Raw genomic sequence first — 16,587 nt, 5'->3', positions numbered from 1 at the left:
CACTGGAGGGCAGGCAGGGGATGGTGAGAAACCGAGTTCAGCAATAGGTATGGTAGGGCCAGATAATGGACGGCCCTTCATAGTCAGGCAGAGACATTGACCCTGATGAAGCAGACAGGAGGGAAGCACTTCAGGTTCCTACACAGGGAAGGGCAATGTTGAATGTGGTTGGAGCGAACCCCGTAGGGCTCAGCTCACAGCCCTCCTCACTGTCAGCACACCCATCTCTCAGCTACTGCTCCACCGCTGTGTACTTTAGTGGGAAGAGCCCTTGGCTGCAGGAACAGCCTCCCCCAGTTCATGCCTCCTCTCAGGGGGTGACTTGCTCAGAACCAGGCACTTGGGGAGGCAGAAAGGGAGAGAATAACACATGGTTACAGGGAAAAGGAGAGTCATACAGGAGAGGAAATCAGAGACTGTGAAATGAGTCACATCAGGCGCCTCTTGGTAGAGCTGAGAGTGTTGAAGGGTCTGGCCCTTTGCCTCCATTTGTGAGAGCTCTGAAGACCCATCCCAGCTCTGAAGCACTCTATAGGATCAGTTACACATTCATTGCAAGTGAACTTCTCTCTGTTCAACCTGCCTTCCTTACTTCCTTGCAGGTGAAAGTACCTGCACTTCCCATTAACCTGCATTCAGCCCTGCCGCTGAGCCTGTTTCCAGGGAACCTGACCTAAGACTGTGCTTAAAGAGGATGAATCCAACAGCAGAATGTAGAAGAAACTGAAAGGCTGGACCCATGAATCAGAGGAGCCCAGAATGAAAGTTATTTCAAGACCTTCACTACTTTATATCTGGATAGGAAAACAGTAAGGAAGACGGAAAAGTAGAGGATGAAAGTGGAAGTCATTTTGATGAAACTCTGCAAACATGGAGACCGATTACATATATGGAGAGAGAGGAGTCTAACGTAACATGACCCCAGCACAGATAAACGAATTTCTCTCAGTCAGTGAAAATAATGTTATGCCTGAACACAATGAGATAATTGGTCCTGGGGCATCCAAAACACTTTGGTTGAGTTGGGTTGAGTTGGAGAGAGTAGCAGCACATTCAATGAGTTATACTAGGTTGCCTGAATTTGGGGGCATGAATAGTCAAGGCTAGAGATGTGGTTTGGGAAATCGGCACAGAGAAGTGACAGCTGGTACCATAAGGGTCATGAACTCTCGTGAGGAAGTGAGGAGAGTCCAAACCATGGATTTCAGGATGCCCTCAGGAAGCACAAAGATAAGGCCTCTGCAGAGAAGAAAGGGGTCTTCAAGATGCCAGATTTAGCAGATAAAAATACAATAGAATGCCCAGTGAAATGCTGCAAGGGACACACAATTCTTCAGTGATAGCAGCAAACAGTGTCAAATAACAAAATAGTGTTAAAGATGACCAAGAATTTGAAAAGGTCATGAGTTTTTGCTAAGTGGAATTCACTCGTAACCTTTAAGGGAAAACATTCTAGTTTTTATTTGAAAAATCCTATAAAAGATTTGATTCCTGTGTTTGAACAACCGTGTGCGCTTTCTTAGCATTTTGATTTCTGGTTAAATTATTCTTTTACCAAAACTGCTTCCAAGGGGGGAATTTCACTGCTCCTCAAGAGAAAGGACAAATGTTCAGCATTAGAAATCCTCCTCTTCCAACTGAGAGAAGGTTAACATTCCTCAAAAATCTGGCAGCTCTCAAAAGGCTGGTTTTCTACATTAATATATGCATTTTAAATGACCATTTAAAACCTTTAAAAAATGTCTTCTCTCTCTTCTCTAAAAACTACAAGTTGCTTCGAGTGATTCCATGAACTCAGGGGACCCACAGCAATTAAAAGGAAGACAGTTCCCTACATGTTTATGTCTATGTCTTTTTTTAAAAAATCACACTCACCAGGGAAATGAAAAACATGAATTGCACTTATTAAACAACATGAGTTACCTAAAATAAGCTTTAATTCGGAGGGATGTTTCGATGTGTATTTTCATGTGCACGTATACAGAAAGGGTTGTAGTCTGGAAATATTAGCATTGAAGAAAGCTTCCTAGATATCCTATGGGCCACATATGCATAACAAATCATTTCAGTTACTTACTTGCAAGCAAAGAAAAATAAACATTCTTCATAAGAAAAGTCTATAGGTTTGAAAACCTTAGCTCTTGACTGTCATCTCAAATTTGCTTTTGCATTATAGCCCATCTCTGAAATACAAAAGGCCATGTACTTCCCTCCAATGACGCATAAAGCTTCCACTAACAACTCCATGCAAAGACCAAGGCAATTTATCACCATACTTAAGGATTTGCCTAGATGCTTTATGAAGCCCAAAAGCAATACACGGGTTTATCAAATCACTGAAATATTTCTCTGGTCATATTTTTGCTCCAAGTACAGCAATATGTATAATAACACAACAACAAATAAAGAAGTTGGGTAACAAATTATACGTCTATACACACCCACACAAAAAAAACTGTCCATTTGTTCTTTGTGGGTTTTAAGATTTTTCTTTACTCAGAACATTATAGATTGAAGAAGGTTTTACTTAAAGAAGGCAGGAACTTGTCAGCCGAGTATTTTCAATAATCTACTACTGAGGTAAAAATCTTCTGGAAACATAAGAAGTATCTGAAAGTATAGTTTTTCAAGCTGTAGTTAAGCTACCAGCGCTCTCTAATTCTGAAAACTTTCAAGCCTGCATTTGAAAACAAAATTGTATCATAAGCAGCTGTGTTTTCATGTTTTTCTATTTTCAGTTTTATTTAGCTCCCCTGATAGAGCAACATTTTAAAAATATTTTCTTTTGCACTAATTATTCCATGATGAGCAGTATCAATAAGTTCTGCAATATTAATCAACTTAAAATTAGCAGGATGTCTAGTATTTGGTTAATCTATGTTCCAACAGTTAATAGGTTATGGGTGAATCCTGCCAGGCAAATTTCGATTGTTTTCTAACACAGTCATGATTCTGCTAGAGACGGCTGCATGTGTTAAGCTAAGAAAGGAAGTTTGGAGCATGAATTGGGTACTGATCTATGGCTCTGGGCCAGTCAAGTACAAATCACTTAAGGGTTAAGTCTTAATCTCTCCGATCCTGCCTCTAGCAAGTGGTACATCCTCGTGTTAAGAGCTGTGCTGTAGGGTCAGACGCACATGCATTCGAATCCATCTGGTTATCAACTCTGTGGGTTTACAATCTGCTGGTTAGAATGGGTCGGTGGTGGAAGTTACTGGTTCCCTATAACACCATCAACCATCTGTAATATTCCAAATGTATTAATATAACAGGGGCAGAGGGAAAGAACTACTCCAGATGCACATCAACCCTGGAAGTCCCAGGGAAAGTAGAAATGTTTAACTGTTTCCCACAGGCTTACAATTATTTTAATACATTTAAAGGCACTTGGAGGGGTTTCCCTGGTGGCATAGGGCTTAAGAATCCACCTGCCAATGCAGGGGACATGGGTTCGAGCCCTGGTCTGGGAAGATCCCATATGCCGCGGAGCAACTAAGCCTTTGTGCCACAACTACTGAGCCCGTGCGCCTGGAGCCCATGGTGCACAACAGGAGAAGCCACCGCAGTGAGAGGCCCGCGCACCGCAATGAAGAGTGGCTCCCGCGTGCCACAACTAGAGAAAGCTGGTGCACAGCAACGAAGACCCAACGCAACAACAAAAAATAAATAAATTAAAAAAAAAAAAGTTTAAAGGCACTTAGAAAGTCATGTAATAGACAACTGTTTATTAAATGCCTATTATGCATTTAGAATTTTTAAAATACTACCCAGGCCATCTTAAATAAACAAACCCAACAATCTGCTGCTCATCATGGAAACTGCCTCAAATCTCCAGAAAAAAAAAAAATGCCCCTCCAGAAAAATTAATCCTGGCCTTCAACAAGAAAATTTTATAATCGTAAGTACTTCTGTGAAACCAAGTTGTCATCATTAAAACTGACCCCTGCTGCTGGTTCCTGCCCATACTAGCCCTAAACTTCAGGACAGAAGGAAGAAGTATCAGCTCACAGACAACAGAACCACTGCCAATTTCTTGCTTATTATTTCCTTTAATTCTTTTTCTTGGGCCCTGTTCAAATTGTTACCACTTTTAAAAAGTGCTATTATCAATTCAATTCTTGTGAGTATACTCAGGGACTTGACTGAGACGGCATGTATCCAAAAATACAAATGTCCTACACTAAAATTTCCTTTAACTTTCTACTTCTAAACTTTTCCCACAATAAACTGTATGGTACATTTTCTCCACATATGGTATTAATCTGCTTTTTTAAAAATTAAAATAGGAATTATTTGATGGGTCTTCTGAAGAGTTCTACCACATTCCAAAATGTCAGAAGAAAATGAGAAATAGAGAAAAACCAAAATGATGTATCTTTTTGGCACTTCCCACTGAGATCAGTTATAATCTGTGGTGAGAGCTGCATTTTCAAGATGTGATTCACCGCCAGATCTCCGACCATCTTCTCTACAATGATGATTCAACATGACTTTCACTCCAGGCCTAGCTCTCCTGATCCTGGTAGTTCAAACTACCTACTGAACTCTCTAGGACGCAGTTTGTTCTTTTGTAAAATGAAGGAACCAGATGACATGGTCACTAAAATTCTTCTCAGCTCTAAAATCCTATGGTTTGGTGATTTCTAATTGGTATAAATGGCTATCACCTCAAGTTCAGCATATGTAACATCTATTCAACCCCTCTGACCATAAAACTGCTGCCACCTCTGGCTTCCTGTTTCTATAAATGGTTCTGTCAACCTCAAACTCACTCTAAGACACTCAAATTGTTCTTAGCTCCTTATTAATCCCCCTCAACTGGACACATTCTTCCTTTTCAGTATCTTGTTCTAGCTCCCCTTTCTCAGGCTTCATGGCATTCTCTTGCAGATCCCTGGGTCTCTTGGTTTTTTCCTCACCAATTATCCCAGATGCCCCAGCCACATTAATGATTCAGGGTCAACAATGAAACACATAGTAACAAATATTACAGTAACAACAACAAAAAGTTAAGAAAAAAAAAACCCAGAAGTTTCCAGAACAATATCCAAATTATCTTTTTAGTAGACTATCAAAGAACACAGGAACAGCTAGACTTTTCATAAGAAAACATTTAGGAACTACCTACACACCCCACTGTCAAGAGATTTACTTCCTCAATGGCTGTCAAACTGGTGATGGGATTGAGGTGGAGGGGAAGAAGTGATATTTACCTTAGTCAGCTACACTAGCGGGCATGCCTTTCTCTGTTCATTTCTCCTTACATGAATCCTACCTATCTGCTATGGTCTAAATGTTTGTACCTCCTCCACCCCTAACAAATTCATATTTTGTAGTCCTAATCCCCAAAGCCGATAGTACTAGTAGGTGAGGCCTTTGGGAGGTGGTTAGGTCATGAGGGTGTTGTTGCCCTCATGAATGGGATTAATGTTCTTTAATTTTTTTTTTAATTTTTTGGCTGTGCCACACGGCACGCAGAATCTTAGTTCACCAAAGATCAAACTCGTGCCCCCTGCAGTGGAAGCCCAGAATCCTAACCACTGGACTTCCAGGGAACTGGGATTAATGTTCTTTAAAAAGAGCTTCCACAGAGCTCTCTAGCCAATTCCACCACATGTGGATACAGTGCAAAGTCTCGACCTGGAAGAGGGCCTTCACCCAACCATCCTGCCACCCTGATCTGGGACTTCCAGCCTCCAGAAATGTAAGCAATAAATTTCTGCTGTTTATGAGCTATGCAGTCTCTGTATTTTGTTATAGCGGCCCAAACCAACTACGACACTATAATTTAAGCTCAGCCCAAATCTCTTCCATGTCCACACCAGAGCTCTCTTTCTTTTTAATCCAGAAACCACTATGGTCCTTTTCATTACTGTTTAAATTCCATTCAAACACTAACTGGACTCTTGGTTAGTTCCATTTTGGTGGCAGCAGAGAAAGAGTTGGGACATGACTAGTCAATGCTGGCTTCATACCACAACCCTCAGAATACAAAGGCCCCAGAGGTTATCAATAGTTTACAACTGAACACAACTGAGCACATCATAAAGTATAATGCAGAAAGTGCTAAGAGATAAGTTTATAAAGGAGAAAAGAACAACAACAACAAAAGCAGAGCAAGCAAAAAGAGCAGAAAAGGAAAAAGATTATTTCTGTGAAAGCCAAAAAAGTTTCAGGGAAAAGATAGGACTTAAATAAGGTCTTAGGGTTTCCATGGTGGCACAGTGGTTGAGAGTCCGCCTGCCGATGCGGGGGACATGGGTTCGTGCCCCGGTCCGGGAAGATCCCACATGCCGCGGAGCGGCTGGGCCTGTGAGCCATGGCCGCTGAGCCTGCGCGTCCGGAGCCTGTGCTGCGCAACGGGAGAGGCCACAACAATGAGAGGCCTGCGTACCGCAAAAAAAAAAAAAAAAAAAAAAAAAAGGTCTTAAAAGATGGTCAGAGCAGAGTTGGGGAAGGATCGGGAGGACGCAGGCTTGAAAAGGGTAAAGGACGTTCCTTCCTCCAATATATAGCTGCTCTGGCTGCTTCTCCACTATGGAGTCACAAAAGTTCAACCTGTCGATCGCCATTTACAATAAGCTTCTTGGCTGCATAAATTATACAACGATTTTTTGCTTCTGTTGGGTTATTTTATCTCACTGAACAAATAGTGTGTTGTGATTAAAGCTATTTGTCAAAAACTGACAGCAATGACATGTGGCTTCAAAGGTTCTTTAGCACAGCTCTATAGGCTGTCTCTTTCCTTCTTCCATGTGCTTAGGGCAGCTCAGTTCAGCACACAGAGACAGCTCCTATCCCTCACCCTCTGCCTTCCTAGAATAATGAAACATCCAACATCGCTGATGTTAACACTGTTAACTAGAAGACAATTTCTGGCACGTGAGTAGGAGTAATTTTTTTTTAAGTTCTGATGTAGAAGTGGCCCATGTTTCTTGTAATGACAGGACAGGCTGGGTAACACCAACAGAAGACCCTCAAAATCTTCCTTGTGACTGTCTGAACAACATCACTCAGGCACCACCTCTTCCATCATTAATTTAAAGGCTCTTTGACTTATCAACAGTTTCCCTCTCACTCTTTCCCCTCTATAGACATTTATAATTAGATCCTATAATTCAACTGATAACGTATTTATCTTTCTCCACTAATCAATTTTAAGATCTTTGAGAATAGGAGGTGTCAGTTTTTATATTCAACAAAATAAGTTTTATTTCTGATAGTAAAAATAACAGAGTTTAGAGAAGTTGGGATAAAGAGGAATAAAGATTTTCTAGATTTAACAATTTAATGATTAACTTATTATTAATTAATAATTAAAGATTTAATCATCACTAGTGTTATATTAATTTTCTTCTATTTTTTAGCTAAGTGTATAAATATACATTTCAACAGAATTAGGAAAACATTTATTTGAGGTATAATATAAACGATAAAAGATACCCACTGTAAGTATAAAATAAAATGACTTTTAGTACATCTGTAGGGCTCTGCAGCCATTACCATATCTCAGATTTGTCCAGCCATAATCAAAATCCAGTACTGGAATAATTTTGTCTCACCAGACAGTGGTGACAGTTTGCAGTCAGTCCCCTCTTCCAAACCCAGCCCCAGGCAACCACTGATCTGCTGTCTTTATAGATTTGCCTTTTCTGGGAATTTTATGTATATACAACCAGGCTTATATAACTGAGCATAAATGTTTTCAAGGTTCAAATGTGTTTGGTTGTTTTTTTAAAAATATTTATTTATTTATTTTTATTTTTGGCCGCATCAGGTCTTAGTTTCGGCATGCAGGCTCTTCGTTGCGGTGCGCGGACTTCTCTCTAGTCGTGGCGTGGGCTCCAGAGTATGCAGGCTCAGTAGTTGCGGTGCACAGACTTAGTTGCCTCGCAGTATGTGGGATCTTAGTTTCCTGACCAGGGATGGAACCTGTGCCCCCTGCATTGGAAGGCGAAGTTTTAACCACTGGACCACCAGGGAAGTCCCTCAAGGTTCAAACATGTTGAAGCATATTATCAGTAGGTAGCTCCTTTTTATTGCTATATGAATGTTTGACATTTTGTGTATCAATTCAACAGTTGATGGACATTTAGGTTGTTTCTTGATTTTGCCTATTCTGCATAGTAACATTAGAAACATTCATGTGTATGTGTCTTTGCGTGGAAGTGTTTTCCCTTCTCCTGGATAGATTTCCGGGAGTGAAAATGCTGGGTCATATGGTAATTTAATATTCCACTTTTAAAAAAGCTGTCAAGGGCTTCCCTGGTGGCACAGTGGTTAAGAATCCGCCTGCCAATGCAGGGGACACGGGTTCGAGCCCTGGCCCGGGAAGATCTCACATGCTAAGAAGCAACTAAGCCCGTGAGCCACAACTACTGGGCCTGCACTCCAGAGCCTGCGAGCCACAACTACTGAAGCCCGCACGCCTAGAGCCGGTGCTCTGCAACAAGAGAAGCCACCACAATGAGAAGCCTGCTCGCCGCAACTAGAGAAAGCCCACTCGCAGCAATGAAGACCCAACACAGCCAAAAATAAAATAAATTTATTTAAAAAATAAAAAGCTGTCAACATGTTTTCCAAAGTGAGTATACCACTTGATATTCCCACTAGCAATGTATGAGGGTTCCAGTTACTCCACATTTTTGCAATATTTGGTATTATCTGTCTTTTCTATTACAGCCATTGGATTAGGTGTACAGTCACATCACACTGTGGTTTTAATTTTCATTTTGTTTATGACTAACAACTTTGAGCTTTATTTCATGGGCTAATCAGCCACTGCTATATCTTCTTTGGTGAAATATCTATTCAAATCATCCATTTCAAAAATTTGGGGGAGTTTTCAATTATTGAGTTTTGGACCTCTTTATATATTTTATGTATTTTGGAGATAAATCTTTTATCAGATATATTATTTGGAAATATTTTCTCCCAATTTGTGGCTGATGTGAAAATGTCTTTAGCCTTCATTTTTGAAGGACAGTTTTGCTGGATACAGAATTTTTGGTTGACAGGCTTTTTGTCTTGTCTTTGAACATTTTAAATATGTCATTACATTGCTTTCTTGCCTCCACTGGTCTGGATGGGAGATTAGATCTTAAACGTATTTTTTTCTCCTGCACGTAATGAGTTGCTTTACTCCTGTTGCTTTCAAGATTTTCTTTTTGTCTTTGTCTTCCAACAGTTGGACAATGATGGGTCTAGGTATGGGTCTCTTTATGTTTCTCCTAATTTTGGTTCATTTATCTTCTTGGATAACAGATTAATCATATTTTTCAATAACTTTAGTAAGTTTGGGCAATTATTTCTTCAAATATGTTTTTGCTCCTTTCTCTATCCTCTCTTTCTGGTACTGTCAAATTCCTTTCTAATATACATGACCTATCAATTTTTTTTAATGAATATTAAAAAGTCTCCTTGGGCTTCCCTGGTGGCGCAGTGGTTGAGAATCTGCCTGCCAATGCAGGGGACACGGGTTCGAGTCCTGGTCCGGGAAGATCCCACATGCCGCAGAGCAACTAAACCCGTGTGCCACAGCTACTGAGCCTGCGCTCTAGAGCCCGTGAGCCACAACTACTGAGCCGTGTGCCACAACTACTGAAGCCCGCGTACCTAGAGCCCACACCCTGCAACAAGAGAAGCCACTGTAATGAGAAGCCCGCACACCACAGGAAGAGTAGCCCCTGCTCGTCACAACTAGAGAAAGCCCACGTGCAGCAATGAAGACTCGATGCAGCCAAAAATAAAATTTAAAAATAACAGATAAATAAATTTTTTAAAAAAAGAAAAAAAAGTCTCCTTGTTTTCTGTCATCCTTTAAAGTTCCTTCAACATTCAGGAAATTTATCTTAAATTACAGCTCAAAGGTAAATAATACTAAATCCTGTCAGTGATCATGACAGTGGTCATGAATTAATTACTGTTTAAAGTTTGCCATCTTTTGACTATTTCTAAGTCACTAGATTAGAACATAGCTTAAGCAGCAAAACGGTATAACAGTTTCTCAAATACTGAGAAGTAACAAAGGTATATCAATGGATTGTATTTTTATAAAGCAACTGATAGTAGCTATGATAATTACTATCATGACACGTAGTTGATATGTAGATTATGGATTCCCATCACTTTTTAAAAATTAGCCAAGAAATTTTGAAGGGAGGAAGGTATCACCTTTGAAACAAACTCTTCACTTAAAAGACCCCAGTTAAAACCCAAACTTAGCTGTTTCCTAGTAAACTGTGTGACACAGGATAATTTACTTATCTCTAGGCTTCAATTATCTCATCGGTAATATGGAGATACTAATATCTATATTTAACACAGGATTATTGTGGGAATTAAATGAGGTAGCATCTTTAAAATGTTATTAGCATGACAGGTACCAAAAAAGTCTATAAAGATTTTTAGCCAGTTATAAATGCCTTCAAATTAGAACTAGTTACATAGTTCTTCTAAATGTGTTTTAAATATAAATGTATCAGAGCTTAATTTATATTTCCAATAAAATACTTATGTTTTCAAATACAAGTTGGAAACTGTATTTCCAAATAAAATAAGACATAATATAAAATTTTTTACAAATTTAAAGCAGACAAGAAATAAGTTATTTCATTAAAAAAACTTTATCCTTTAAAATTAAAAACATGAAAAAGAAAATACATGATTTTTATAGTTTTTAAAGTCACATGATCTGAGAGCTTGGAAATTTTTTGTTGATATCAATTGGCAGACACCCATCAAATTACTCAGACTTACAAAGAATAACAATTTTGGCAATTTACATAAGCTTACTTACAATCAAAGTCTAGACTCACAGATTTTTATCTTCCACTTAAAAAATTTTTGTCAATTGTTAAATGCTCTGAAGCAATTCATGTTAATTTCTTCAGTGACAGACATAAAGGGTTATTATTAGAAAGTTTAAAAGAAATATTCTAAGCACAGTAATGTGCACCACACTAGAGCAGGTGTGAATGAGGAATACTGATGATACAATTATAGATCCTTTATCCAGGAAAAGATCCACGCTGGTACTATTATTTTAATCATGAAGATATAAGATCATATAGTCCAACCCCTCCATTTCCAAGAGAAAGAAACTAAAGACAAAATATGTTAAGTGACTTGCTCACCATCACATAGCTAGTTGCACAGTCTTCATCAAGACTCAGAATTTTGCTGTATGGTGCTTTCCCAACTTCACCTGTCTGCTTCTTAACAGCCGGAAAGTCTCTATATACAATTTTGATCGTACAGGTTTCTGTGTCAACAGTAATGCAGTATAGTAGAATAAAAAGTAAGGATTTGGAATTTATTCACTCATTCATTCACTTATTCATTCAACACATACTGAATGGCTAGCATGTGTCAGCGTACTAGGTAGAAGACGCAAGCTGAACTCCATACCTACCACATAATTATTTGTGTGACTTTGGACAAAAATTTCTTTAGATCCCAGCTTCATAATTATTAACATGAAGATAGTAACATCAACCTTTCTCACAATGTTGAAAGATTGAATGAGATCATGTACTTGGAAGTGCCAAGTAAGGTCCCCAATTTACGTACAACTGGCCTATTATCTGTATTGCACACCATATGAACAATTGCCACATGAATGTTCAACCTCAAACTTAACATGTTGAGATTGAACTTACTATCTTTCCCTTCCTGTAACTGCTACCTTTCTTGTATCCTAAGACATTTCATCTACTTCCTTTCAAACCTTTCTTGTATCTCCTGACTCTTTATCAGTACCATCAAAAACCATGATGATATCATATAAAGATTTTAAGTTAAAATAGAAAAGCTGGCCTCAGCATGGCTACTTAATTTCTCTAAGCTCCCATCAAAGACAGAACAAGTTTCAAAGCACCTGAACCTGAATTAAGCCATTAAGCACTCTAGCTCTGTAAGATAAAATTCAAAGTCCATCTTTAGACATAAAGCTGGTAAGATTAGGGTTGCTTACAAGTGTTTCCACTTTAGGTGGAAATTATGTGTTAACATCTGAATTCCCAGGAAAGGTTAGAAGTGGCAAGCAGCCACTTGAAAGCTACTTTACTATGCACAGTGCTTTCCTACTTTGAAATCTTCCTTCTATTGACGTTTTGTGAATGAGGAAACTGACCAAGCAGCAGAAAAAAGGCAAACTCAAATTAAAGTGCTTCCTCTCAACTGAACAAGCCATGCCACTCCCTCATCAATGTAAAAAATGTAAAAATGAATATATCCCAAGCATCTACCACCCTCATCCTAAATATTTCAAGTTCTACCACTAGGTACACAGAGGAGTTATTGTGCATGGATTTCTAGTATTAATAATAGCAAAAGAGAGTGAGCAATGGTGCTAGCTTTTGCTTCCACACATAAATAGCAGAAAAATAAGACTTATGAAAGGCGAGAGAGCAACAAATAACCAAAACTGCCCAGAGTTTCTTCTTCTTACTATATGGTCATTTATCTCCATTAAAAATCACTCGGAAGTCAGATTTTATTAGGAAAAACGTAAAATATTTTATTCAAAGGAAAATACAATGTCTTGTTGTGATCAGTTCCTTCAGGCCTCAACAATTCTTGTACCATTCATCTCCAGAGCATTCAGAACTCTGAGTTTAAAGACTCCTTGGGAAATCAAAACCATAATGCAGAGGTAGATGGTTCCTGATGGCACAAACCAACCCCTGTGTTCTGCAAGTAGGGTTACTGAGGCCCAACACCATTAGGTGATGTTACAGATTGAATTGTGTCTCCCAAAATGTATATGTTGAAGTCCTAACTCCACCACCTCAGGATATGATGGTATTTGAAATCGAATTTTTTTCAGAGGTAATTAAGTGAGGTCATTGGACCCTAATCCAATATGACTGGTGTCCTTATAAGAAAAGGAAATTTGGACAAAGGCACAGAGAGAAGATGATGTGAAGACACAGGGAAAAAATAGCCATCTATTCACCAAGAAAGGCTTGAAACAAATCCTTTCTTCATGGCCATCAGAAGGTGGGCCCTGACACCTTGACCTCGGACTTCTAGCCTCCGGAACCATGAGATGCTGTTTGAGCCACTCAGTCTGTGGTACTGTGTTATGGCAGCCCTAGCAAACTAGCATGGTGATGAAAAACTGTCAGGATCAAAACCCAGCTTTCCAGACTCTAATATGAGGCTTTCTAACTCACTACACTGTCTTGCAATTTAGCTCTCTGTTTTCACTCAAAGTTCTCTCCCATAAAAATCTTACCACTTGCTCAACTTGTTAAAGACCATGTTAATATATACTGTTCATGCTGGCCTCTTGTGAGCTACACTTCCACATCACAAAAAGACATTTTTGTATAGATGTCTCGTGAACTCAAGCCCCAATGTGTAAAACCCCAATCAACTACTCCACAAAGTTAGTATGGACACTGTTTCATAATCTAAGAAAGTCTAGGTCCAAGATTCAAGTCCTTGGACAAGTCATCTAACCTCTCTGAGCCTCAATTCCATATTAGTAATACGAATTCACAAACAATATAAATTCTACACCCCCGAAAAAAGAACCTTCAAAAGGCTAATGTGAAGGTTAAATTGGATAATTGCCCTTTCAAACTGCAAAGTATTAAAAGCAATTCTCCATGCAATCAAAAACTATTTCTCTCTCTGGCACCACTGTTTTTACTCATTCAAACTCAAAACCATTGATATTTCCCTCTCAAATTGCCTATAACTAATAATTCACCTAGGTTTGGCATTTCTTTCTCAGCAACATCATTTTTTCTCACTGCTTTCTAATAAATCCTCATGATTTCAAATCTGCACTGCTCTGAATGACTGATTTTTCAGCTTCTGGCTTCCTCCTTATCTAATCTATATCACATCCTAATATCAGATTTATCCTCCTAATATACTCAGCTCAAAACTCTTCAGAGGCTCTCTAACCCACAGAACCAGGTCCCACCTACAGAGCCCTGCAAGCTTATCTCAAGGTTTACCATGTGCCCAAGGGCCTTGCCTCATACCCAGCCAGTATGAACAGACAGATCATCAAAAACTTTAATATAACCCTACTTGCTTCTTCCCTTGAGCTTCCCACTGATGGACCCAACTGTCAAAGCCGGATCCTCTAATATCATTAGGAACTTCCTCTTAACCTTGAATCTGGGAAGGCACCATTAACAAGGTTAGGCTGGTTAATTCTAGTGCACACCCCACATGCTAAGGAGCATGCCTGCTGCCCAGTATCATTTTCCTTCTGCTTCTCTCTTGGCCCAGCAACTCTTTGCCCCTCTCCTACTCTTTAACATTGAGGGTCTACCATAATCAAATTCACAGCTCAATGGGAACCCATTGCTCCATCTCAGCCAGTGGTTTCCAATCCCATCAGACCAAATACAAATATTTTATTCCTGGAATAAACCTCACTTGAGAGTGATATATTATCATTTTTATATATTACTGGATTCAAGAGGAAATGCCAGGTAGGCAGAAGGATGTGTGAGAATGGAAACAAAGACAGGGTCTTAGCTAAAGAGAGGCATGTGTAGGTCATCATGTTATAGCTGCTATTTAATTCATGAATAAAATCACATGGGAAAGAGTGCTGATTAGAGAAAAGAAGGCCCCTTCCCTGTCCTAAAACTCCATAATATTTAGAGAAGGAGACAACACAAGAGAGAGAGAAAAGCTACCCACTTGGAAAATCTGATGTTAGCTAAACAGGAATGATAGAAACTAAACTGAAGTGGTATGAAAAGGAGAATGAAAGGTGAGAAAGTGAAACAGAAAGTAGACTTCTTGGGAGTTCCCTGGTGGCCTAGTGGTTAGAATACCAGGCTTCCACTGCTGTGGTCCAGATTCAATCCCTGGTCAGGGAAACAAATCAGACCAGTGACAGACTACATTTAGTTCATCAATATCTTAACAATACTATTGAAGTAAATCTCTGTTATTTATCTTGCTCTGGAGCAGCAGAAAAGTAACTGTGGTTCCTTCAATGCAAAAATAAACTGAAGTCTTATTTCAAGATTTGTACTTTTAAAAATGTAGTAGAGGTGAAGCTATTAATACTAAAATTTCTGAAAGTGAACTGAAAAGATCCCACTAATAAAAGAAGGTATTTCATTCTCTTGAAGTAGAGAAACTATGCAGGAAGTAATAAAGCAAAAGACAGAGCAATTTCATCGCATAAATATTTAAAATTCATATGTATCAAATACCGTTAAAAAGACTTTTTAGAAAAATGACAGAATGGAAGAAAATATTACAACATACATGATGCTGATATATAAAGAGCATCTATAAATCAGTAAGAAAAACCAATAGAAAATATATTAAAGAACAGGAACAAAAATCAAGAAAGAAGAAATACAAAAGACTAATAAGGTAGCATAATCCCCTCATTTTTAAGAACTTTCCTTAAAAGTCATGAATATAGAGTAACTCTAGATTAATATGTGCGTGGAGCTCTGCAAACAAAATCAGACATGTAAGATTCCTCAGTTAGTGACAGTCTCACCATCAATGCACAGCAGTTTTTTCCTCCACACCTGAGTATATAGCAGGATAGTTTTATTTTATTTAACATGAATTGCTATGATCGTAAGAGGTACTGATTTTTAAATTTCAGTTTACACATTCCAATTAGAAATATAACTATGTAATTTAGAAATGCAGCATATTCAGAGGTGCATAATAGTTAAACAGCTATGGGCATCATGCAAACACAAAAGCAAAGATAACAAGCGAAAATGCCTACCTTCCCTGATAGCTGTGAAAGGTGTACCTTCTTCTTCTTGCAGCCTGATCACCTTCAGGGCTACCAACTTCCCATTTACCCTGGAGAAACAAAACAAAAGATGAGAAGCAAATCCGTGAAAATATGTTCCCGTTATGGTTCTAATTGTCTTCCTTACAATTTATATGTTATGCATTTTTGCACTGAAAATGTCAGGACTCAATTATGCCACCACAACAAGATTAATTTCAGTAAGGCTGGGAATCCTGTATCATCATCATAAACAGTCACACTTTAAATATTCACATTTTAAATATTCGCACTTGCATAGTCCAAGATTTAACTGAAGTTTTCTGTGATTCACTCTATGTTCTTTCCAAAATGAAACTAGTGCTTAACAAAAACACCATGTTCGATCAATTATTCACAGATTAATTAAAACTCAAGTCGTCAAAATAACACTCTCCCTTTGTTTCTCCAATAGCGCCTCTGTTTCTTTTGCTGAAATGTCTTTATCTTCAGTCTTAAGTTGAAGTCATTCAATCCCCAAGGACGGAAACCTGACACTCAGTCTTCTTCCTTCTCTCTTCCCTCTTCTTTCTCTGTCTGTCTCTGTCTGTCTCTCTCTCAACATCACCCATTCCTCCCTTTTTCACTATTTTTTTTTACTAGAGCCTCCTAAAATTACATTAGTCTGATTATGTTTTATAATGCAGTATATCATCAAAATAAAAGTTAAGAATATTTTACTATTACAAAATTACACAAGACCTATCCAAAGCAGATGTTTCTTCTAGACACATTCCAAATGTGTATTAGCTCTAATTAAAAGTAAGATTACGCTAGGCAGGTAACTTTTTATCCAATCTATT

General features: G+C 38.6%; 1 protein-coding gene across 9 annotated transcripts in view; it reads right to left on the bottom strand.

The window, feature by feature from the left end:
* The window catches only part of CDK14 (cyclin dependent kinase 14), a 716,216-nt gene that overhangs the window by 365,283 nt on the left and 334,346 nt on the right, over nt 1-16,587 (bottom strand). For all 9 annotated transcript variants that reach the window (XM_070046334.1, XM_070046337.1, XM_070046335.1 and 6 more), the window contains one exon: nt 15,737-15,816. In XM_070046334.1, the coding sequence (XP_069902435.1) occupies nt 15,737-15,816 (80 nt within the window). The remainder of the gene's footprint in view (nt 1-15,736; nt 15,817-16,587) is intronic.

The sequence above is a fragment of the Globicephala melas genome, chromosome 9 (genome assembly GCF_963455315.2).
Source record: "Globicephala melas chromosome 9, mGloMel1.2, whole genome shotgun sequence".
Taxonomy (NCBI): domain Eukaryota; kingdom Metazoa; phylum Chordata; class Mammalia; order Artiodactyla; family Delphinidae; genus Globicephala; species Globicephala melas.
Note: the sequence above shows the minus strand (reverse complement) of the source record. Positions and strands in the feature narration are given on the sequence as shown.